The 26,361-nt window shown below is 41.7% G+C and overlaps 1 protein-coding gene across 1 annotated transcript in view; it reads right to left on the bottom strand.

Annotated features, from left to right (window-relative positions):
- The window catches only part of PLBD1 (phospholipase B domain containing 1), a 60,474-nt gene that overhangs the window by 23,382 nt on the left and 10,731 nt on the right, over positions 1–26,361 (bottom strand). The window contains exon 2 of the mRNA XM_089523782.1: positions 784–1,003. Within this exon, the coding sequence (XP_089379908.1) occupies positions 784–1,003 (220 nt within the window). The remainder of the gene's footprint in view (positions 1–783; positions 1,004–26,361) is intronic.

Raw genomic sequence — 26,361 nt, 5'->3', positions numbered from 1 at the left:
AAATTTTCTTCAAAACTGTATTACAGTCCACCCTTCTCTTACGTGGGGGATCCGTTCCGGACCCCTCCCCCATGCAAGAGAAAACATGTGGATGCTCAAGCCCCATTCAAACTAATGGAGTTTATGCCCATGACAGTGGCGCACAAGGCGCACACTATGGGAGCATGCTCCATTCATGCGCCCTGCGCGCTCCCACACAGCTTTCACCATATGCTCAAAGCCGCTTATAGCGTATTTAATATGATTTAATTACATACATATCAACATTGTGCTCTGGTTTAATAACTGATTTCCATTTTATGTCAGGACATCATTAGCTATTATCCTCCAGCCTTGATTCCTTGAGTACAGGAAGTCCTGTTCAATTTTAAATGTATAACAACAAATACGTACCTGAAATAGCTACTTACGCTAACATTTTAAACTATGCAATGTCTAAGAGAGATATTTATATCCCACCATATCTCATTAAAACACCCTGTTTGCAATTTAGAAAGTTAGATTTATTAATAAAGCCTTGATTCCATATTTTAATATGAGCCATACTAAATCTAAATTATTAAAATTTTACTCAACATTTTAAGATTTATATAAGATACAAACATTGTATCTAGGTTTTTGGCACTTCAATTTTACAGCTAACGGAAGAATTAAAAGAAGTATCAAAAAACAGGCTTTTGTAGGTGCTGAGATTTTAAAAAAAAGAAAGAAAAAATAATTATACTGAAGCAGTGATTTTTACCAGGGACCAGTCATTCAGTTCAAGTTTACAGAAGCACTTACGAAGCAGTGAGATAGCCCTCCAAGTAACCAGCAGCATACATGAGGTCCTCATTGCCAAGGGCCTGGCTCCCATAGCCAGCCTTGATCTCAAGAACCCCCCACCCAGTGGAATGTACAGTGTCATTGTAGTAGCCATAAGCATCACCATTCTTGTCCAATACATCTTTAACCTGGAAGGACTTTTCAGCTCTCATCCAATTCACAGTTGCATAGTGAATATCTGCAAAGGAGAAATTGAGATAATCAGTATACAATACTGCAAATACATTTTAAAAAATATCTCAGATAATTTTTAAAAAAATAAAATGTCAGACATGGGAACTATTCAAGAACTTGTTTTGGACGGAAAGAATAAATTGATATAATTGTTAGCGAAGATTGGTAAGAGGAAGAGATTTCCTTCATGGTCACCACATCTGTTTAAGGCAAATGTATGTCTGGTGGTGCATATAAACAGACTGCCAATAATTAAAAATATTATTCATGTATCATTTGAACTCAGCCCTCCAAGATAAGATACTCATTTGCTAATTTGATCTGAAGTAAAGTTTCTGAAGCCTGCATGTGTGTGCATATGTGTAAGAAGGAGGACATCATTTTCCCTGACGACAATGGCTGGATTCATACCTCTCATTCTTGAATATTCTTGACATCCAAACCTGATAGTCTAGCTTGTCTCTTCCATTAGAAACTTGAGAAATAAACCAGGAATAAATCTTCATTTCTCTGGCTTGTTAGATAAGAGACAAACCAGATTATCATCACAATATATCATACATAGAAGGCCAGGGGTTTATTTAGCTGCTCCTGCTTTCAGAGAAAGGGATTAGGCAGCATCTACTTATCATCAAGTGCTTTATTCACAGTGACATCGGAGCCTGTTTATTAACATCAACTTTAAGAATAGTTAAAACCTTTTGGAAAACAAGAGTCACATAAACCATAAGAACTACAAGTGGAGTTCTGATCACTACATGAAATTCTCATCTCCACTTTCTCACTTACACCACCACCACCACCACCCCAGCTACATAAATATTTTTCTTGAGAACTTGGGAGCCCTTCAGCACAGCATTTGACATTGTGAAGGGATGCTGCTACAGAGGGATAAATAAGTAGAAATAAGACTTTTGTGAATGGAAGTATATGTTGCTCTTGCATTTTCACTGATTCTCTTATGGGCTGTCTGCACAGGTCAAAAGGTCCATGTTTCCCCCAGCTTTGCATCATCCTGTTTGGACAGTGCAGTCAAAAAGCCTGGGGCCAGGATTAAGCTGGATCCTGGCAGACCAGATGTGGATCCAGCAGATCTAACCCGATCCTGGGATAAACAGGACTTCTTGTTGTTGTGTGCCATCAAGTCATTTCTGACTATCACAGGGTTTTATTGGCAAAATGTGTACAGAAGATGTTTGTCATTGCCTTCCTGTGAGGCTGAGAGCACATAATGTGCCCAAAACCACCCAGTGGGTTTTCATGACCAAGCTAGGAACTGAAACCTGGTCTCCAGAGTCGCAGTCCAACAATCAAACCACTACATCACACTGGCTCTTATGACTAACAATGCCTTCCATAAATTTAGCTAAGATGCAAGCTTCCCTAATGCAAGTTTCTGGCACCCATCTATTTTTCTCACACATAGCAAAGGTCGTCCAAGTGGGTGAATGTATGGGCAGCCTTCATGGAATTATTTTAAAAGATTATTCAAAAGTGCAGATTGTTTACAGCTGTAACTTGGGCTGCCTATAAGAGGTCAGTATGTTAGAATGTATTGTTTAAATGCTGCTTAATCACCATTGGCTCCTGATTGAAAGTGCAACCCCATTTCAAAGAGCAATTTATGATCTCCAAAGCCCTAAATGGTTTGGGTGCAGAGCAATTAAAGGACTAACACCTCCCATAAATCTGTACTGTGTTCTCCATCTGCCTCCATCGGGCACTTTGGTTGGATAGTACACAAGACAGGAAATTTCCTGTGATGAAGCCTGGTATTTGGACCTCTGTTCCTTGGGAACTATTTATGTTCTTTTTTCTCAGCCTTCTGAATGACTATAAAGATAGTTCTTTGTCTTTTGTATACTACAGTACTTTTCTGCCACTGTAATGAAACTCAAAACAACTTACACTCACAATCAATAAAATTAAATTAAAAAATTAGATGCCAGTCATCAATATCCAAGAGAATTAGAAAACATCCATAATAAGGCAGAAAGCAGAGAGTAAAAACCAACTGGCATCGCAAGAAGAACCCGCTTTTTGCGGTTTCATTTTGGTCCATGGGGAAACCCCGCGGTCTGGAGGCTGCAGCTTCCCCGCAGACCAAAACTAGGCCAGGGTAGACGGCAGAAAAGGGGTGGTCTGCAGCCGCCCCTTTTCTTGCCACGTTGGAGGCAGGGCAGCCTCACCAGCAGCCCCTGTGGCTCCAACCCAGCACACTGGAAAGGGGTGTCCATGGGGCTCAGCACCTTTCTCCTTGGCTTCGTTCCCACAGCACTCTAGTTGCCGTGGGAACGAGGCACCCTCCCAGAAGGAGCTCCATTTTGGAGCTCCTTCTTGCGATGCAAATAGGATGCCATAAGCGCCCTCCAGCAGTGTGATGACTTCAGGTGCGTACCAGTCTATTTGGATGCGGCATGTGCATGACAACACCATCGCGTGCTGTGTATGGACGGTGCCACACCACGATGGCACCCTCCACATGTAGTAGGGCTGGGAAGTGTGCGGTTGCTGCACATTCCCCAGCTCTACTTTTGGCCCCAGCACAGCGCTTTGGCACCATCTGTACTGGGCCCTGGCACCGGGAGACTGTCTTGTTTGGGCGGTCTGTACCCCACCTGTATTCTGTATTAAGTACAGCCCTTTTTATAAAGAATCATACACAGAGAGAGAGAGAGAGAGAGAGAGAAAGAGAGAGAGAGAATTTTAAAAGACATTAAAGGACAAGTTCATGTCTTTCAATCTTACATCAGCCATTGTTCAGCCGTGGTGACTGCAAATGGAAATTAAAATGGATGTTAAATGAGAGATATACATTTCCATTAACATGTCAAAAAATAAATGGTAAAACTAGAGGATGCTTTTACCTACTTGCTTTCAAAACACAAGTTCAGATTTTGAATTATTCTCTTTGAACTATTTCTAGATCATTGTGTAATTCAGCAACATCAAGGTAAGCCTAATTTGTCACACTGAGAGGTACAATAAAACATTGTACATTGTCTTAACATTTACAAATAGCTAAGGAAAAACCTTTCTTTTAAAAGGGTGAAAATGACCTTATCGGACCGAAATGATGAAGAAGACTTTTTCAATCAGCAACATCTCCTTTCCCTCTTTCTAGATTATCCTTGCACTTATTTCTCCAACATTATCGTACTTCTTTATAGACTGTTGAAGTAACATGTCTATCTGTGACCAATAGGTCCACTGCCAAGCAATACATTAGAAAGGGAGAAGCAGTACCCCTGCTCCCTCCCTCTTTCGCAGGCCCACCTGTGTTGTGTGTCTTTTTAAAAAGAATTAAAATCTACAAATGAAAAATTCAGAGAACCTACTGAAGACAGTGAGTATATACCTCCCCTATTATATGCTGACCCTTTACACTAAGTTGTCCCATGGCTGTATAGCAAACATTGTCTTTTCCACCTTCCACATTTTCTCTTTGGAGAAGTTGACTGTTTTTTAATTCCTTATGAGCCTGACTGTTTCTTTCCTTTCCCCTCTTACAGTATAAATTTCACAACAGTTCTCTCTTGTCCCTTTCCTCTCTTTCTGTACTTTCTCCCTTTCTATCCAGGTGATGAATCAAAGAAGGACTGATTGAACACAGAGCCCATTCACCAGTGCCTGCTTGACACACAAATGACCATTAATGAAGAGGGAATGGCACAGAACTTTCCCCCTCGGAACAGCATCTTGGGTAGGTGGGCATACAGGTGGGCTGCACAGCTTTGTCACTGGCTACATCTCTCGCCCTTCTCTGGAAGGCTTGCCCCATGTAAATATGTTGCTGTGTATTGCAAACCAAAGGTAAAGAATCATGGAGCAAGGAGGAACAAGGAAGGGAAAAATTAACTGAGGCGGGGTACAGACCGCCCCTTTGGGGCGGCCTGCACACACACCTTTACTCCACAGATTGGTGCCAGGGCAGCCAAACCAGCAGCCCAGAGGTCTCAATCCGGTGTTCCCTAGTCCCGAAAAGGGGTGTCCTTGGGGCCTCATGCCCCAGGACACCCTGGGAGCCACAGCCAGGGGAGAAAGGGGCCACTCGGGCCCTTTCCCCTGGCGTCATTCTCGCAGCCATTTGGTGGCTGTGGGAATGAGGCATGCCCTCAGAAGGAGCTCCGTTTTGGAGCTCCTTCACACTCCATGCCCAGGTCGTCATAAGCAGCCTGGGATGGCGTGACAACATCACACATGCGCCGCACTGTTTGGATGCGGCACGTGTCTGACATAATAATGGCAGCCCCCGTGTGGACGGGAGGCCGTCACGTGCTAGGATTAGGCTGCATGTGGGCGGAGCGCCCCGAGGCAACCCTAACCTGTGACGAAGACATCATGTAAAGCCCATCTGTACCGGGCCTGAGCTAGGAGGCTCTAATGTTTGAGCAGACATGAATAAGCCATTTTTTCCTGCCGTACATCAGTGCTTCCTAAACTATCTGATGTGTATGTGTTGTGTGTGGTGTGCCTTCCATTTGCTTCCAACTTAAGGCAACCCTATCCCAGGGTTTTCTTGACAAGATTTGTTCAGAGGGGTTTGTGTTTGCCTTCTTCTGAGGCAGAGAGAGTGTGACTTTGAATCTGATTTGAATGTCAGTACTATATGTCTGAATATAATTACTTCATTTGAAACATTTTAACTTATTTTGCATTGAAATTTTTTTAACTTCTGATCTTATCCCTCAACCAATGTACAATATTTACATCATAAGACATTAAATTTCCAATTATCACTTCAATTTTATTTTAATAGAGCTTTAGATAAGAAATTCAATATGCTTTGAGCAGTAATATCTGATTTAGCAACTTTAAACCAAATTAGCAGATTGTTGGGGGGAGTTAGTTACAACAGGAGAAATGCAGACTAAAAGGAACCAGTTCCATTACTTCACTCAAACAATAATTGCAATAATTGCACTAGAAATTACTGCCAAATTTTTAATACTATGAATGGCTGAATGTGACAGAAAAAGTCACATGTATTTCAGTGTATTAATTGCAATTCACCTTTCCCCTTTGAGCTCTAATCTGCTTCTTCTCTACACATCTCACAGGTGACATTAGTTAACAATGTCAGTCTGATTTCAGACATGCAATTTGCCTTCCCAGAAATCCTAAAGTGTTTAATTAATTTACCATTAAACTGCAATCTTCAACAAACTTTAGATATCATTCTTCTTTCTATCTGAAGCTGTGGAGCCACTCTGTTTTAAACAGCTTTTAAACACCATAGGTTTGTATTTGAGGATGGTCATCATATTTTTTTGCCTTGAACTTGCCAGATTAAGCTTTGAGGAGACTGGCTGTGTCATAATTTGACTTCAAGATCTAGTTCAACAGAATAACCCTCCCAAAGTAAAAAACTGAGGAACAGGTATGTGTAAATATGTCATTGATCAAAGAATGTATGGAGGAAATGACATTCACAGTAGGAGGAAATGATATTCATATTCATGACCTACACTTCTGCAGTCCACCAAAGTGTAGGTTATCCTTTTCATCACTGGCTTGCTCTCCAAACTACTCTATCTATTTACAATAAATTAATGGAGGAATTAAAACACAGTATAATAATTACCGTATTGTTCCTTTGAGCACTATCACATTCACAGTGGAATGAATCAGATCCCTTTAATAGCAAACTGAACACTATTTAATTTCTTCCACCTTGTGAATTTTCAGTCCATGACTAATGGTGTTATGGTTTTAAAATTGTGTTTTAATTTTTGTTATCAGATTTTAGCCAATCTTGTTCAAAGTATGTGAGCCACATCGGGAGAAAGGTGGCATATAAATGGAATAAATAACTAAATCCCTGTAATGTGTTACCTTTGAGGATAAAGAGTGGGTAATAATGTCCTTTTGCCCATATTTATAAAATACGAATATTAATATATTATTTTAGGGGAATTGCAAGTACAGTGGACCCTTGTTTTCCACTGGGGTTTGGTTCCAAGATCCCCCGTGTATAACAAAATCCGTGGATGCTCAAGTCTCATTAAATATAATGACATAGCAAAATGGTGTCCCTTATTAAAAAAGGAAAATCAAGGTTTGATATTTGAAATTTATACTTTTTTGGAACATTTTCAAACCGTAGATGCTTGAATACATGTATAAAAAACTCCGTGTATAAGAAGGGCCGTGTATAAGAAGTAATGAGTAATAAGAATTACTCATTACTCCTAAAACTTAGCCTCGTAAGGGTCATGAGTGGACACCATTCTTCTGTTTCAAGGCTTTTAAAAATAATAATTTTAAAAAGTAAAATGTTGCATTAACAACACTTTAAATAATAAGTACTGTGATAATAAGGCATTATCTATTAACATGTTAGGCATTTCTGAATAACTTTCCAGGGTCTTTGCACCTCACATTGAAAGTGCTACTTTCTCACAGGTCACTACTGATGCTTACTGTGTTCTGCATGTACGATAGTGGGGAATACTCTTTTTTTCAGTGCATGTTGAAAGTCTGCTTGGTTGCCTGTGGTGCAAACTACGGCCCAGAACAGACTATTCAAATACGCCATGCTGGTGCCGATTTTAGGGTTAGGGACCGCGCACCAACCACATAGTCCCTAACCCTAGTACATGCTGGCGGCGCTATAATGGCAGCGTCCTGTGTACACGGGTGCTGCCATTTTGATGTAACAGGCGCATAGCATCCGCACATTGCGGTGCATCCATTACGTCATGATTGCACCATTGGGGCACTCGCAACATAACAATGGAGGTGCAAAAAGAACCCGGAGAGTGACGGCATGCAGTTTGGGGGCTGCATTGTCCCTCCAGAGTAAAAACAGGTGCCTGCAGACGGCCGTTACTCAGTGGTCTGTATTCCCCCTATGGCCTATTGGGAGAAGAAAGAGTGGTAACTGCAGTGGATAAGATGTTAAGCGTTATGCTAGATCAAACAAAGGATTCACCTAGTTCAGCATCCTGGTTCTGGGAAACCCGTACGGATATTAACATAACATCCCCTACCTTGGGTTTGCCTTCTTGTTTCATCAATATGCACAAAAGTTTTAATCTTTGCCTTGCTCAACCAAAATAATTATCAGTTAGGATTGCACCCTACCTGATAATTACAACAAAACACAACAAAGTATTTGAGAGATGTGAAAATGTAGAAATGCACATTTTTACTTAAATACCCTACTTTAAGTGCTTCTGATACATTTACTCATGGAATAATTTCAGTTCCTTGTGTTTGTACATGCAACATTTAGATCCTAAACTTTCAGAAGTTTCCACTCAAACCTTCCCATAAGCTTATGCAATACATCTGAAGCATGTAAACATATTTTTCAAAGAGCTGTACATTTCTCAATAGAGCTAAAGTTGTAAGCGTGATCTTTAACTATAGGGTGGTATTTCTGTTGCAGAAAATGAAACAAGTACTTTTGTGCAACTTCTGCAGCTATGGTTATTTACTGATTCATAATGGTTTCTACTTAAATGATAGGGGAAATGGAACTATTTAGATCCTCTTTTATCATAAAAGCAAAGTGATTTAGGTGGAATGATTGCCGGTAATATTTTTCAAATTGAACATGACCCCTAGAAGTTCACAAGCAAAAACCTGCCTCAGAATCTGTTGTCAACTCCCTAGTTCTAAGCGTGAGCCTTTAGGTTTTTTCCTTTTTTCCTCTGTGTAATTGCACAACTGCAAATCTACAAGATGACACTCTATTTGCTAGTGTAGAAATACAAACATGCAGAATAAAACTTGAAATACAAAACTCACCCCTCCCTCAGTTCCTTTTACACCAATACATTATATTTATGAGAGTTATAGAAACTGAATTACAGGTTTTCTACTATTTCACTAGAATGGGCCCCTGACTTTAAAACTAGAGGGCAGATAGAAATTAAACAGGATCCACATGCAAATGAAGAAACAAGTCTTCACTGGCTTATTGATGTTTGTATTTTTATTCCTTTAAAACGTATTATGATTATCTTGTTTTGTAATGAGCCCAAAGCATTTCAGCCTTTACTGAATGACCTTCTTCAGAGGCAATACTAGAAGAGGCAAGCATAAATAACAATAATAAATAAAATTCAAATTTTAGAAAGGACATTTTTCAGCCATTTTTGGTCTGAAAGAAGCAAAAATGTCACTAAAGCATTTTTACTTCATTGCCTTTAAAAAATCTTTACCATAGGTAAGTGACTACACTCAGTCCTCCACATTTGCGGCTTTGATTTTTGTGGATTTGATTATTTACGGATTTGATTAACATGCTTTCTCTGGGATTCTCTAGGTCCTCCAGAAAAATTCTGTTGGAAGCTGACCATAGAGTTGCACTGCAGGACCTAAAGATTCCTAGAGAAAACACTTCTCTGGGCATTTGTAGGTCCTGCAACATGATTCTATGGTCTAATTCAGGCAGATATTGACCACAGAGTTCTAATGGAGGAGCTAGAAATTCCTAGAGAAGTTTAAAAAGTACTGTACTATTTCTCTATTTGCATTTTTTTCCACTTTCATGGGGTCCTGTGCCCCTAACCCCAGCAAATGTGGAGGGACGAGTGTATTTACAAACAAGATGCTGTGGTCCAAAATACACTACAGAAATAATCCGGTTTGAGATTGCTTTAACTGCCCTGGCTCAGTGCTAGGGGATCTTGGGAATTGTAGTTTATTGTAGCACCAGAGTTCTATGACAGAGAAGGATACATGTCTCACAAAACTACAGCTCCCAGAATTCCGTAGCATTGAGCCAGAGCAGTTAAAGCGGTCTCAAACTGGATTATTTTTGCATTGTGTTTTGGGCCCATGATAAAATCTACTATGCAATTTATAGTACAATCCAAAGGTACAGCTTTTCGTCCTATGGAAACATAATGATGGGGGGAATACGTGCCTGTTTAATTGACATTAACCTCCAATTGACTTTCCAACCATATTACAGCAGATGTCCTTGAAAGTTTTTTCACCACAATATCTCTACCCTCCCTTCTCCTTTTTCTGACCATCTGTTGAAATGTATAAATAAATGAAAGTAGAAGACTAGTCACCCTTTTTATTGTGTAATAGCCCCGTTATATGGAGCAAGATTTTTAGCCAACTACAGAAATTTCTGCTGTTGAAAGACTGAGTGGTATGTATATGTTTCTAATATTAAACAGAATTAATATGAACCATTAGGATTTTATATGCATGTAATTCAATACATACCCTTCCCTGAGGATCCCAATAAGCATTCTGGCCACAGTATTTTGATCCCACTGAGGTTTCTGAACAGTTTCCAAAAAGTAGATTATAGTAGCCAAACAGGATGTAATTAACTGTTAGTGTAGCCAGATTTGATGTCTACACCGGGGCCGCCATGATGAGGTGCACGACGTGCAGAGGAAGCGGCATCATAGAGCCCTTATGATGCTGCAAAGAAGAAGCTGCTCTAAGCAGCTTTTTCCTGGCAGCGGATCATTGGCGTGGCCACTACACAGCTGCGCCAATGATCCAGAGGAGAAAGGGGCGGCCCTTTTCTCCTCTGTAGGGTCAGGGTGCCAGGCGGCATGAAGCCACAAGCACACCCCTTTTCAGGGCCAAAAATGCCGGATTGGGGCCACAGGTTGACCATCCAGTTACTGTGGCCCCAATCCAGCAGTTCCAGGGGCAGCATAAAGCTGCCCCTTACCAGGCTGTCTGTACAACTCCCATGATTTCATAAGTCAGTAGAAAATATGCCTACTAAATAAACAAAATATTTTTATTCATATACTACACTGAGTAGGGAGCACGCAACATCCTCATGTAGATGTAGATGTAAAGGGGGGTCTCAAGGGTACAAAGTTTAAGTATCACTGATCTACAGTATTTCAGCTTTCTAGGTATTGCCTGCACTTTTTATAAGCAGTTGCTGCTTTGTTGTATCTGAGCTCCATTCTTAATACCATCCTTTCATATTTTTAATATTTTCATATTTTTTGCACTTTACCTCTATAACCTGACCTGCACTTGGTTTATACTGTATTCCTAGAGCTTTACATAATAGTGAACATGCCGACATGGGATTTTCTTGTAATCTAATTATTTTTTGCTTCCTGATTCTCTGAAAGGAATGAACCTTAAAATAAGATTTTTTTCATTATCCAGTACTATGGTATTATGAGCCATTGCATCAGTAAATCAATGTTAGAAAGGGTTCAACGAATACAGTGCCATGCAATGTGATCTCCTGTAGCACCAGTTTAAGTAAGCTGACCCAGGGCTATGGGCTGACGTTGCTAAGAAATAACATCATCCAAGAGTGTTATGCAGTAATGAAAGAGAGCAAGTTCAGAGAAAGACTGGTGACTCAACTGCACTAAATACAAAATGAACTTTTAGTCATTACTAATTAAGTACTGGCTGCATCACCCTGCATATATGATACTTAATATTCAGTCACTTTTCAAAAAAGATGTAATTAGATCAAACAGGAAACACAGATATTTACCCTTTGCAAAACATAATATGCTACAAGGTAGCTATGTTGAGGAAAGCCTGTCAACATGTTATCACAGCTTCTATGAGCCTAGAAACACAAGCTAATCAATGTTTCATCACAATATTATAGTCACAGGTGACCATAGCTAAGGTGTTTGGGTTAATTATTTATTTAATTAATTAATAATTGTGGCACATTGTGCAAGGTGTGTTGTGCAGTTATTCTGTGAGGAAAACGGTAGGGGTGCATGCTATCAAATGCAGGAGATTAAATTTTAGGCTGCATCCGCCGTTTGATGTCACTTTAACTGCCATGGCTCAATGCTATGAAATTCTGAGAATTGTAGCTTGTTGTGGCACTAGAGCTCTCTGATGGCTAAATGTCACACAAAACTACACATCCCAGAAATACATAACATTGGGCCATGACAGTTAAAGTGCTGTCAAACTGGATTATTTTTGCAGTGCAGATAAAGCCTTAGCGAAAGTAACCTCATTTAAACAGTAAAACAATGATTATCTCATAGAGAAAATGAGGTGGGATATGGCTATGTATGTGTGAAAGAGAGAACATAACACAGGTTATGCTGTAAATCCCATTTGTTTCTGTTCCTTATCTGTATTTACTTATTTACTTACTTACTTACTTACTTACTTACTTACTTCATTTATATGCCACCTTTCTTCCAAAATGGGACCAAAGACATCTTCCAGAAATGGCAAATTAAAAATGTTCACAATAAAAAATTAAAAACAATTTTAAATCTCCACATTAAACAGAATAAAATAATTTAAAAGTCATACAAAATTTAAAAATAAATAAATAAAATACATCCCAATAATGCTTACACATTAGAAGCCTACTTAAACAAAAATGTCTTTGCCTGCCTGGGATAGGAAAGCAAGAAGTGGGCCAGTCTAGCATCTTGCAGAAGGAAGTTCCAGAGGATGGGAGCAGCCACCAAGAAGACACTCTCTTGTTTCCTCACCAAGTGAACTTGTGATGGTGGCCGAACAAATAGAAAGCCTTTTAATTTGTAAAATGCACTAATGTTTTATTAATGGAGGGGATCTATATACATAAAAGCAATATAGTTTTGACACATTAACAAGCACTATATCTGTACTCTCTTGAAATAAAATACAAGTTCTTTTTATCTCTTTCTAAACTGTTCCAGCCATTTAATGCTACCCGCTGTTGTAATGCAATGGAATTCACTGCTTTTAAAAATTGACTCAATCCAAATGCAACATCACAGTCACAATTAATGTCAGAATAAAGGGGGGAAATGGCCCAGTGTTCCTACGATGGTCCACTACAACTCACTGCTAGTTTTGCAGTGGGCACTCAACAATGTCAGACCACTTTGCCATGCCACACTCATCCCAGAGGGATGGCCAAATTACAAATTACATTTGTGATAGGCCATTGCTGTGTTCAAGTCATTTCCAACTTATGATGACCCTAAGGTGAACCTATCATGGGGTTTTCTTGGCAGGATTTGTTCAGAGTAGGTTTGCCATTGCCTTATTCTGAGGCTGAGAGTGTGACTTGCTGTTCTAGGAATTGAACCCTGGTCTCAAGAGGGTTCAGTTATGACATTTAATTATGAAATTTCTTGCCACAAGAAGGATATATTTCCAAATTCTATTAGTTAAATCCAATGTTATTCCTAACTATAATAAACTCTTTGAAGTGGATGGGAAGTATGTGGTGATTAACAATTCACATTCATTTCAATGTTTTTGTTCCAGCTGAGGCTGATATTGGATTAAGCCAGATACTTTTACTTCTGACAAACAACAATTTTCAAAGCTGCAGAATGCAATCTTCTGCATATTTAACCAAATGTAAAACAGTCAAGACTTGTTTTGTTTTGCTTATAAATTGCAAGTCTTTAATTAGCTAATTTAAACACAGCCAACCTGTTGTAAAGCTACCACTTAATTTACTCCATGTGGGTCTGTCTTTGAAGATTTAGAAGCGTCATCTGATATATAATGCAATGGCTTGGAGTTTTGTATCAGCCAAACATCTGGACCATACTATAGCTCTTCCCCATCAGCTGCATTGACTGGAGTTGAATTTTAATGATAGTAGCAATCTAGGATCAACTTACTTAAATTACTACTTTGAGCGCTCCCCTATGAATTTACCCAAATATTAAGATCGGCTGTGTTCACCACAAGGAGTAGTTTGGCTAGTGGACACAAGAGCAGGGTCTTTTCACTTTTGGCCGCACATTTATGAAACATTTTATCTTATTGTTAGTTTCCTCCATATTTTGTTTTAGACTTACACTAGGAATATTTATATTTCAGACTACTTTTAATTAAAAATATGAATTTGTTGTTCTTAGAGGCTTTGTTTTATAACAGAAAATTATATGGCTTTTTTTGTTCTCAATATTACTGTTTGTTATCATAAATACTTTAGTGCTGATGTGGATTTTATTGACTTTTCTCATATTTTGTTTGCCACAGTGGGAAGATACTGGGTTTTGTAATAGAGCTCTTAGAAGATTTGATGCAGGGCTTGCTCCTCTTTTATGTTCACTTCCTGATTTGCATTTTGCCTTATAATACTGGGGCTTATCTAGTCCCAACCACAAAACTTTGTGGTCTGCTCCTCTTGTTTATCAGTCTTGTCCCTATTCCCCCATACATAGATACACACATGCTAATGTATTTCAGGCCTTCTAACCCAAATGAAAGTAGATGGGGAAATTAGGCAATGATTGTTCTGCTGTAGTGGGAATTTTCCTGTTATAATAAAAAGCTATAGAAAGATGGAATCACTTTGGTTTGAAGAAGAATAGTTTTTAAAAACTGAGGTTTAGCAAACTAGAACAAAGGCATGGAGAGTGCATCTTGACCTGTAAGGAGCTGGCACCAGCAGAAGTAGACATAACACACAACTTAGATAAGCAGATGCAACTGTGAAGGTTAGAAGGAAAGCTACTGAATTCCTGAAGGAGGGGTAAGGAGTGATGATGCAGTTATTAATATATGCATATTTCTCTGTCTTGATTGTAAGAATTCTGTATGTTTAAATTGTAATTAGCCAATGAAATGTGAAGAAGGAGCTTCTTTGTGTAATTGACTATAAAATTAGGTCATCTTGTTTTGTTCTGGGCCTCAATTTTGGAACTTTGAAATCCACTGAAGACATTATTCTTTGCCGGTTTTAAGAATAAAACTTTGGAATTTTCATCTTACTGGGGCCTTTGCCAATTCCTGGTTTCGTCCGTGGACCTGAAGCTTTCTGAGAGAAGGCCCAGGTTCTTAGGTTCCCAGGTTTTTATTATATTATCTATTACACTGCTAAGTGGTCAATGCCTCTGTAGGGTCCTGCACTTCAGTGTTGTCCCCAGTGTGCAGAGAAAAAGGATTAAGACTCCAAAACCAAGGGAAAGAAAAGCTGCACAGAGGCCAAGTTGGAAACAACTCAAAGATATGAGACTGTGGAATATGTCACAAGGGAATTAAGATGAGCATCTTAACTAACATTGTCTGTGCTTTATGGTGCATGTGAATTTATAATTGCACACTTCTTGTTTTGAGACAAAGGATTTTTGATCCTACAGTTGTGACAATCATATATCTCTCAACAAATGAATACAAAAGATAGCTGTTCACATTTCCTGCTTGCCATTCAGCAAATTATGACATGTATAGTGTGGCATGTAGTCTTCCTAATCACATTCTCAGTGCATGCGGGAACACGAGTGCTTCATTTTATGAAGCTACTTATGACAGTTGCCAAAACTGCAAATTTGTAGCTAGGATGCCACAATGATTTTCTTCACTGTGAAGAGGAATCACAGCCAGGCTAAACCCTCAGCTTAAAACAACACCCTCTCTACTCTCTGTCATACAAACTTTATGTTCAAAAAAGCCTAAAATACATTGTGCCCCTACAATGTATCATATTTCATTTATACGCTAATGAATTTGAAGGTATCATCTCGAAACTGGGGTATGCAAACTATAGGAAAAGAGATTCCACCTCAACATTAGGAGGAACTTCCTGACAGTAAGGGCTGTTAGACAGTAGAACACACTCCCTCAGAGTGTGGTGGAATCTCCTTCCTTGGAGGTCTTTAAGCAGAGGCAGGATGGCCACCTTTTGGGGATGCTTTGATTGAGATTTCCTGCATGGCAAGGGGTTGGACTGGATGGCCCTTGTGATCTCTTCCAACTCTATGATTCTATGATCATGGATATTTAAAATATTTCAGCATAAAATCAGATGTCCACTTGATGAAATGAAAATCTGAATACAGTCAGCCCTCCATGTCTGCGGTTTTGACTGTGGACTTGATTATACATTAAACATAATAAAATTCCAGACAATTAAATAAAACAACATTAAAAAGAACTTCAAAGTTTAGATAAGATCATCCCTATGACAATCAGCTGCAATTAGGGTTGCCATGTCCCCCTTTTACCCGGGACTTGCACGGTTTTTGGTCTTAGGGAATGTCCCCGCCCGGTTTTCAAGGAAAGTCCCGGGAGGCGGTCATCTGGAGCCCTTCTCCGTCCGTCACTCGCTGGCCAGGCTCCTCTGAAGAAGGTGCAGCAGGGAAGGAGAGGGACAGAGAAAGAGTGGGACCAGCCTCCCTCCGCAGAACGCTTCCCCTTCGACTGCCCCGAGTTCTTCTTCATCCCCTTCTTCTTGCCGAAGGGAAGGGAAGGGGGCTGAACAGAGCAGAGGCAGAGTGTGCGTGTTTTACGACTTCGCTATTGTGTTGTACTGTATACACAAACACAAGAGCCAGCGAGAGTCCTCAGACTACAATTCCCATCACCCCCAACTCATGCCCATGGCTCTGGAGGGCTCAAGGATTCTGGAAATGTCCAGAAAGGGGCTTGAGGGGGCCAAGGGCGCAGACAGGCTGCAGGGAGACCTCCCCCAACCTCTGCATGGTCTGGGGATGATGGGAAGTGTCCTCCAACCCCCCGACATGCTGTGCCTTGTGAGGATGATGGGAAGTGTCCTCCAAGACCCCTGACACTGACATTCAAGTCACCAACCCCTTTCTTACAAATGTTTTTACCAGTATATATGTGTGTGTGTGTGTAAACATATATATATATATTCACACACACACACATATATATATATACACACACACACAGAGTAGTAAAATTGATTTGGTCTTTGACCAATACAAAAATTAATAAAATAATACTTGCACAGTACAGTTTTTAAAAACTGTCAAAAGAATTTGAAATACACTTTCAGATCAGCTATAGACATTCCAGTTTCCATCAACCAGTTGAAACTCCTATCTTATCCTATCCTGTGTGTTTGTGTATATGTATGTCTATATATCTAGATAGATAGATAGATAGATAGATAGATAGATCGGAAGTGTGCAATATATATATATATATATATATATATATACTCACACACACATATATACCCAAACTCATACTTCTGCTGTGTATATGTGTGTGTGTGTGTATATATGTATGTATGTATGTATGTATGTATTATACACAGAGCAAAAGTATGCATGCGTGTTTGTATATATGTGTGTGTGCGTGTATACACACACACATCTATATCTATCTATCTATATATATACGCACGCAGACCTCTGATATATATACATATACACACACACACACACACACACACACACACACACAGAAGTGCCAAGTGCAGAGGCATCCCTCGCTTGGCAAAGCCAAGGGCCCTTTTTCCTCCTCCTCCATCCAGCTGTAAGGCTTTCTAGCAGCATTGGCCTCAATGGAAGATCAAGAGAGGGACACTGGTAAAAAGCCGCTGTCTGAAGCCAGGCATGGACCTTCTGGGAGCCTTCTTCTGGAAAGCCCTCTGGCCACTGCTTCTTCTTCGTTCTCCTGGGAACCCAGAGGCAAAGGTCCACCAGTTTTTGGGAGCCTTGCTCTTGAATGTTTCTCTAATAATAATAATAATAATAATAATAATAATAATAAACCATTCACCTTTAAAATGATTATACTTTTAGATTGTAAGCCTGAGGGCAGGAAACCATCTAATTAAACATAATAATTGTAAGCCACTCAGATAGCCTTTAGGGCTGAAGGGCGGGGTATAAATACCATTAAAAATAATAAACAAATAAACAAATAAATAAATATGAGCATGCCCCATGTGCAAAGAAGGAGGCCACGCCCCTTGGGAATAGGCAGCCAATGGAAGCGGAGGAAGGTCCAGGTCAAGGGATGGAGGTCACGCCCCTCAGGAATGGGGAGCCAATGGGAAATCACATGAGTACCCATAGACTTTGGTTTTATTAAGACTTGGCTAATAAAGGACATTCTTGACACTACAGCCTCTATTAATTAATTAATTAATTAATTATATAGCACTGTAGATCAATCCAGCGAGAAAAATTGGGAGACTGATCCAGAGGGACAGATCCCTCCTCTCCTAAGGCTCCCCTAAAAGGCCCATTCTGCAGCAAAACCTATTAGATAGATAGATAGATAGATGATAGAATGTATTTATTATGTATATATCTATATGTATCTAATTTATATATGTGTGTGTGTGTATATATATATAAACTGTATGTTATTTGTGTGTGTATGTGTGTGTGTGTATATATAAAACCGTATGTGTAATATTATTATGTATGTGTGTGTCTGTGTGTCTATATATGTGTGTGTGTGTGTGTGTGTGTATATATATATATATATATATACACAATTATACACACACACACACGCATATATAGTTATATATGCATATATGTGTGTGTATTTATATAGTTATAAATATGTATACATAACAGTGTGTGTAATATTATGTATGCGTCTATATATATATATACACACACACATATAAAATTATAACTTTGTATATATAATTATATATGTGTATGAGTATATATGAAACTATGTTATATATGTGTATACATAACTGTGTGTGCAATATTATGTATGTGTGTATATGTATATATAGTAATTTGAGATGTGTATATATATATATATATGTGTGTGTGTGTGTGTGTGTGTGACACACACACATATATAATGTCTTATGCATCTGTGGAATTAGACTTTACTCTGTGAAAGCTCATGCTGCTAACGTCTTTCTTTCAGTTAGTCTCAAAGGTTCTGCAAGACCCTGATTTTACAGACTAATGAGGTTATATATCTTTGAATCATGGGAGGTCCTGAGCATGTCCAGAGTGCAATCAGGACCAAGAAGCTTCTGACCAGCCCAGGAGAAAAGCCAGGGCATAAATGCAAGAAATAAATAAAAAGAACTATAGGCTATCCTTGGAGCCATGGGGCTGGAGACCCATGGAATGGAGCCAACAAAGGCAGATTTGCATAGCCCTGAGGTCATATTAGGTGGGCTGCCTAAGTCATGAGGTTCCAGAAGGCCTGGGCAGTTGGCCTTTGGCATCCCTTCGGCCGAGACATGGCTGGCTTGGTTGTGCTTTTGAGCTTGGTTTCCATCTGGCTGATCGTTATTGGAGGAGCTGCAGCTTCATTCTATCTGTTCTCCCATACATGGTCTCCGATAATAACTGGCTTCTTGGGTGTCTCGCACATGTTGCTCATCCTTTTGCCTGAGCTATATTGCATCATGGCTGCAGGGTATACCCGCCACCGCCAGGTCCACTACAGGAATGTAGCATATGCACAGATGCCGGTGAGTAATGGCTGGCGTCTCCCATCTCCATTTTTGGAGACCGGAAAGGTCAGCACCTTGGGAAAATGTGCGCTAAAAGTAGTTTTCTTTCCAGTCCTTTGAGGCAGGAAATTTGTTTTCCTTCTGGCTGTTTCCCCTTTGTTTAGAATCTGTATCGTGACCCAATTCCTGCCCCCTGCCCTTATCATGACTGAGGGCTTGCCAGAATCAAATCAAGGGACATCTAAACTGAATAAATAAATGAGACACAGGTGGTCGTTGATGCAGTACAGAGTGATGATAAATGCTCAGCTATAAAGCATAGTCACATAGTTGTGGGAGTGGGACAGAAGTAATAAGATGTAACATGTGCAAATCATGATGCTTGTCCTAAATTTTCAAAGGGCATAATAAGGTAATACAGGTCTTTCAGATCTTTACATGGTCAGTTAGTACTAATGTGTGAAAGCAATAAATTTGCTTGCTAAAAGTCAGTTTCCTTCAGATCAACCTTCTCTGAGAAGATTCTTTTTGTCAGAGTAGTGAGAACTCTTGTATTAATATATTTTGCATGCCATGAAGCCATTGTCTTTGCTCATACCTCTGTTAGTGGATTGGAATTTGCAAATGCAATTCAATTCAGCTGTTTCAATTTCTAGTCTTCCTTTGTAATTTCATTGTCCAATGTATGTTCAGGAAAGTTGAATTATTCTGCAACTGGTTTTTCGATAAAGCCATTTATAATGTCGGATTTGTGACAATTTGTCTTCTTGTGTAAAGACTGTCCAGTTTGTCTAGTATAGTGTAGAAGGGCATTGCTGGCATATGCCACACTGGAGAAGAACAATGTACCTCTAATGTTCTAGGTGATACTATTAGTCCCTGTGATATTGCTCCCAGAGTAGATGTGAGGTCAGCGTTGGCATTTGGGTTTGTACAGCATCTTGTCCCTGTACAGCGGGGCCTTGGTATCAGCTGGGATTTGGTTCCAGGACGGTCCATGGATGCCAAAATCTGTAGTTACTCAAGTGCCATTATATGCAGTCATGTAGCAAAATGCCATCTCTTATGTAAAATGGCAAAATAAAGGTGTGCTTTTTGGATGTCATGTGTGTATTTTCAAACCATGGTAGCTTGAATCTGTGGATGCATAATCCATGAAGATGGAGGGCTGATTGTATTAGCATCCAGGCTATGTGTGCTGTTGTAAGGTTTGGCAAGAGGGTTACATCAGTGATTCTTTTCCTTGTGAGTCTGAGCAGATTGAATTGAGCTGAGGGCTTGGCTGTAAACAATAGATTTGGTAGTGTGTTCTGTGTTACCCTGCCATCAGCCTAAGCCTGAATCAATTCACACAAAAGCAGGGGTGAACAAACTGCTTTTAACTGTATTGATAGTCCAATTATATTTTTAAGTTCTGTATGATGGAGTTTTCTTAACTGTATCTTGTGTAAGTCGCTGCAGTCACTTAAGTACCTTTTACACCCAAAATGCCACCTTCTGACCCAACCCTACAAAAATGGAGTTGGAATGAACTGATAATTTTCTACTTAGACCTTTATGCAAGAGGTTTTACAATAGAGCTTTCCATTATTCCTAGACAGTATTAGTAGAATAAAATCACATCTGCTTAGGCAAACAGACCTATGTTAGCAATAGAACCACCCTCCTCCTGAATCATATTCTTCACAGCAGCTTTGCATGTCAATATTGTCCCCAAAAGATTGGTCTGAAGCTGGGAAACCATATCTTCAGCCTTGGTTCATAACAACAAGCTATCCCTAATTAAAGAAAGAAAGAAGCAACAGACTAAGATTAATACTAATTTATGGAGAAATAATATTCATTAGACTTAAGAAAGAGACTGGGAAATGTGCTTAATCACAATTATTCACAATACATTGAGAAATATAAAAAGCATGTCAATTGGCATATTGACAATTTATTATAGTTGGTCAATGATTAAACCTAGAAAAGCATTTACATATAAATCCTAATAATTTCATTTTGAAGTTGTATACCCAAAAATCCACGATCATTGTACCTTCATTCACTATAAGTATACAGTTACTGTCATTGCAGTACACTTTAAAAGTCCCTTAAAAGGCTTACACAGATACTGATCTTGCTATTGGTTAAATAAGGCCCGTTCTGCATGGGCATATAGTATGTCCCCTGGACATACTAGGGTTAGGAAGGGGCATCACTTCCTGACGCCCCTAACCCTAGTACGGACTGGGTCCGTACAAAATGGCGGCACCCTTCCACATGGGCTCCGCCATCTTGATGTAGTGGACGCATAGCATCCGCACGTCGCGAGGCGCAAATGACGTCATGAGTGTGCCATTGGTGCCTCGCGTTGTCATAAGCGTGCCGCGAAAAGAAGCCCCATTTTGGGGCTTCTTTTTGCTCTGCAAGGGAGCTGTGCAGTTTGGCCGCTGTGGCTCCCTTGCGGAGCAACTGGCAGCACCGGCAGACTGCCGCTTTTAGGCGGTCTGTAACGGACCTATGCCATTTAAAATACTGCAGAGGCAGATAAAGATTTTCCAAAAACCTCATTCAGCCTCAGATCAAATAAAAAAGATTGAAACAAATTAAAGCAAGATCAAGTTTATGTCTGCAAGGTCCAAATAACACATCCCTTACCTGTCCTCATGGTAAAAAGTCCATGTGACACAGGGCCCAATCCCCAATTCTGGTGCAAAATGTCAGTCCAATGGACTGTTCATACTATTTACTTCCATACGTACTGGCCACTCTACGGATGATGCCATTTCATCACTGAATCCACCTTCTGCCACACTTCACACAGATTTTTAAAACTCACCTTTTTTCTCTGCATTGTCCAAACAATCCAGAACCCTCTGGGGCAATTTCAGTGCTGGTGCAAGATGAAAACGAGGTGCCCAGCCATGCAAACGGATGCCTTGTTTTCAACCTCAAAGGTGGCACAATGGGACACACAGAGTTTGCTGCCCTCTGAGTGCCAGCTTCTCCAGCCCCCCTCCCCCAGGCCTTTTCAGATCGATAGCTCTCTCCGGAGAGACAGCTATGGGTCTGAAATGGCATGGGGGGTGGAGGAGTGGTGGACAAACTCTGAAGGGTGACAACCAGAGGTGCCCGCCTATGGCTGCCGTCCTCGGAAAGCTATTTGCTGGCCTGTGAGTGTCAATGTCTGTATTCTGGGAGCAGGCAGTGGGGCTGAGCAAGGTTGCAGACCCTCCCCCTCCACTCTGTCTGTCACTCCCATGTTCTATCTTTCAGTATCAAATGTCTGGTCAATGACTGTCTTTTTTGTCTTCTTTTTTCTCTTGGGTAGCAGGTTCGTAGGCCACGCAGAGCCGCCCAGATGCCTCCCTGTGTTGTGATCCAATATGTCCCCATCTATATCAACGTCCAGCAGGCCCCTGCACAGAGAATGGGCTTCATGCCGCAACAACCCAACGGCCGTATGCCCCAAGTCCACCACCAGCAGGGTGCGCCGCAACAACCCAACGGCCATATGCCTGAAGTCCACCACCACCAGTGTCCCCAGAGGAACATCATCCTAGCAGAGCCACTTCGACGACGCAATAACCATGATGGGGAAAATGGCATTGCTGAACAGGGCATGAGGGCTCTCCCCCTACGGAGGAGTGAACGCATTAGGGCCCAGAAGGAAGCTAAGGAGAGAGTAGAACCTCTTCAGGCTCTACGCAGAAGCGCTCGAATTCAAGCCAAGAGAGAAGCTGAACAGCGGGAAGCCCAGCAGCTACGACGAAACACAAGCCTCTAGCCCAGTGCCCCTGGACTGTGGGGAAGACCTCTGCTAGCCCCCTGGGCAAAGCTATGCAGTGTGTGTTGTTTGTGCACAAAAGAAGGAGGGAAGGAGGGAAGGGAGGAGAGATGGAAATAGCAGGGGGGCCGGAGTAAGAGCTGGCAAACCCACAAATAATCAAAACTTCAAGTTCCCAAACCGCAAATTCAGAGGGACTACTGTAAAGCATCTGTAAATAAAACATTGATGTTGAAATGGAATCCTGCTTCCAGTTTGTATGTCTCTTTGTTTGGGTTTCATGGATCTGGTTATCCTTGAATGATAGTCTTTATTAATGGCTTGGATGATAGTATTGGGGGCATAGTTATCAAATTTGCAGATGACACCAATTAGGAAGAATAGCTAATACTCCAGAAGACAGGAAGACAAGATGCTATATGTGGCAATTACCCCTCCCATTCAAAACACAAAATCAATGTTGGCAGACATGAGCTCATTCATCCTTGCCAACCATATGTTACACCCTGTAATACATACAGATCAAGACAGGTATTGCTTAGCATAAGCACAGTAAAATGGAATCTGACTAGAAACATTTGGTGACAAATACACAGAACTTGTCGTTCACACCTCTTCAATATGTATTTGCATTTTTAAAAGCATGGTAAAATACCAGTCATGCAGTTCTGTTCTGCACCATGAAGTCAGAAATGTGTTCCACGTGTCAGAAGAAAACATGTTTAGTAGAATAGTGGCTCTTGAAAGCAGGCTTCTGAAATATAGGCCTGTTACAGACTGCCAAAATAAAGCTGCTTTGGATCTCTTTGGAGGTATGCTATTTAAATGATGCAAGGGTCCTAAGAGTCCGGAGGTCGCGCCAAAGCCACACTCCATTCCTAAGCACTGGAGTGCAGCTTCTGGATTCTTAGGGTGCATGCATCATTTAAACAGCAGCATACCTCCAAAGAGACCCGAAGCAGCTTTATTTTGGCAGTCTGTAACAGGCCAGCATTTCCATGCTGAGCTTCATGGTACACATGCTGTTTGCTGTGCCAAACTGACTAGTCCCTTGCTTGACAGCAGAAAACAAATATCTGATTAATTATTTTGTAAGCATTTGTTTAGTTTCCACAAGAATTGTTTCCAGGAAAATGAGATGGTTATTGAAGTTGTATTTTGGAACTGTTTTAGCACTGCTTTTAGTGCTCTAATGCTAAATCTTTCCTCCTACACCCCTTGGAACTTTACTAGATTGTCAATGCATCTTCCAATGAATTTATGGGATTCACCAGACAAAGCTTCTATATCATAAGTCAGGAGAGTTATATTTATGGGGTGCTTTCCTTGTTTAGCAAGGGCAGAGATTACTTTGAAAGGTAATCATGGTGCGTTACAGACCGCTGGAAAGCAGCGGCCTGCACCCGCCCCTTTCCCGCTGGATTGGGGCCTCAGTGGCCAGAGCGGCAGCCGCTGAGGCCCCAGTCCGCCGCTTTCCAGGCCGCGTTTGGAGGTGGTGCGTTCGTGACGCCATCATGGCAGTCCCCATGTAGATGGGGCACCGCCATCTTGTACGTCCTGTCTGTAACACGCCAATATTTTCCATTTCATGTTTCAAGTTTTCTACTACTGCAGCATCCCACATTTCGCCCTATTTGTGCCTCACTGACTAGTCTGCATTTGTTAAGTCATGAAGTATTTGTTTTTTAAAGTTGTTTGTAAGCAACTTTTCAAAAGACACAACTAAGCATGGTGTTCCTTTATATTTGAGGCTTGAGTCACCTCTAGCGTTACCATCAATGTACGGAGTGAAATGCAGGCACTATTTTATTTTACTGTTTGACAAGCAAACTGTTTCCATAAATTAACCACAAGGACCAATAATTTTAGGGGGAAAACATTCCATCGCTTCTGCAGTGACTTTGTTGTTAAGAGGCATCTTGAGTTTATTTATGGGAGGGTAGTCAGGCGTAAAGGGAGCACACCTGACTGTTCATTTTTATGTACTTCACTATATGACCAAGTGGGATGAAAATCATTTTATTTTATCTGCAGGGCTTTTAAGGGCTGAATCAGTCCATCAACGGTCAGCTCATTTCCAGATGCTTGTTTTTACCTTCAATATTGTTATTTCCTAGAGCTTGCTGTTCTATACATAGAAATGCAAAAGAAATGTGGAAACTTTAATGATTCTGCATTTAAGAGCAAATACAGAGTTATGTGTATGTTTCAGTGCTCCAGGGCTGGAATCGTCTATGCACTATGTTGCTACATAACTACTGTAGTTACATGGCTACATAAAGCATCCTGGCCCAACCCCTCCAATCCCCACTTACTGGGTCAGCAGCCACTGCGATTGATGGTGTGTGTGTGTGTGTGTGTGTGTGTGTGTGTGTGTGTGTGTCTATCTCCCTGTGCTGGAGAAGTAGCAGACTAATGTTCCCACTCCTTGTGTGAGCAGTCTCTTCCATTGCATAGGCAAAAATCAGGCCCCTGGAGCAGGTCCTGTTGCAATCCCCATTCACAGCAGATATTGCTTGCACAAAGGAGGTGGTAGTTAACTGCTTCTTGAAGAACAGGGTGGCTGCTGACTAGTAAGCAAGGACTGAGAGACTTTCACCCTTCCTATGTATCCCTTAAACCAGGGGTCGGCAACCTCCGGCCCGCGGGCCGGATGCGGCCCGTGGAGGCCTGGCGGCCGGCCCCTGCCTCCTGTTGCCGCTGCGGCTGCGGCTGCCCGTCGCGGCTTTTCGCCGCTCTAGGCGCCGCCATTTTGATCGGCAAAATGGCAGCGCCCATAGCCCCAGAGGCCGCTCTGGGCGTCGCCATTTTTTCGCCCAAAATGGCGACGCCCAGAGCGGCCTCTGGGGCTATGGGCGCCGCCATTTTGCCGCCCAAAATGGCGGCGCCCAGAGCGGCGAAAAACTGCGATGGGCGGCCGCCGCGGCAGCGGCGGCAAGCCTTTAAGAGGCCCGCTGCCGTCCCTGGGGCCCTCCAGGAGGGCTCCGAGGGCGGCAGGGGGCCTCTGGGGGGCCCGCTGCTGTCCCTGGGGCCCTCCAGGAGGGCTCCGAGGGCGTCAGGGGGCCTCTGGGGGGCCCTTTGCCTTCCCTGGGGCCCTCCAGTAGGGCTCCGAGGGCGTCAGGGGGCCTCTGGGGGGCCCTTTGCCATCCCTGGGGCCCTCCAGTAGGGCTCCGAGGGCGGCAGGGGGCCTCTGGGGGGCCCTTTGCCATCCCTGGGGCCCTCCAGTAGGGCTCCGAGGGCGGCAGGGGGCCTCTGGGGGCCCTTTGCCATCCCTGGGGCCCTCCAGTAGGGCTCCGAGGGACGGCAGGGGGCCTCTGGGGGCCCTTTGCCATCGCTGGGGCCCTCCAGGAGGGCTCTGACGGCAGCAGGGGGCCTCTGGGAGGCCCGGTGCCATCGCTGGGGCCCTCCAGGGGGCCCTCCAGCGCTGGTGGACCCCACCAGCTTTTTTGCCGGTCTCTGACGGGGCCTGGGGCCCCGTCAGGGGCCAGCAAAGATGGGGAGG

This window comes from Sceloporus occidentalis, unplaced genomic scaffold (assembly GCF_023333645.1).
Source record: "Sceloporus occidentalis isolate IW3139 unplaced genomic scaffold, rSceOcc1.0.p SCAF_5, whole genome shotgun sequence".
Lineage (NCBI taxonomy): Eukaryota > Metazoa > Chordata > Lepidosauria > Squamata > Phrynosomatidae > Sceloporus > Sceloporus occidentalis.
Note: the sequence above shows the minus strand (reverse complement) of the source record. Positions and strands in the feature narration are given on the sequence as shown.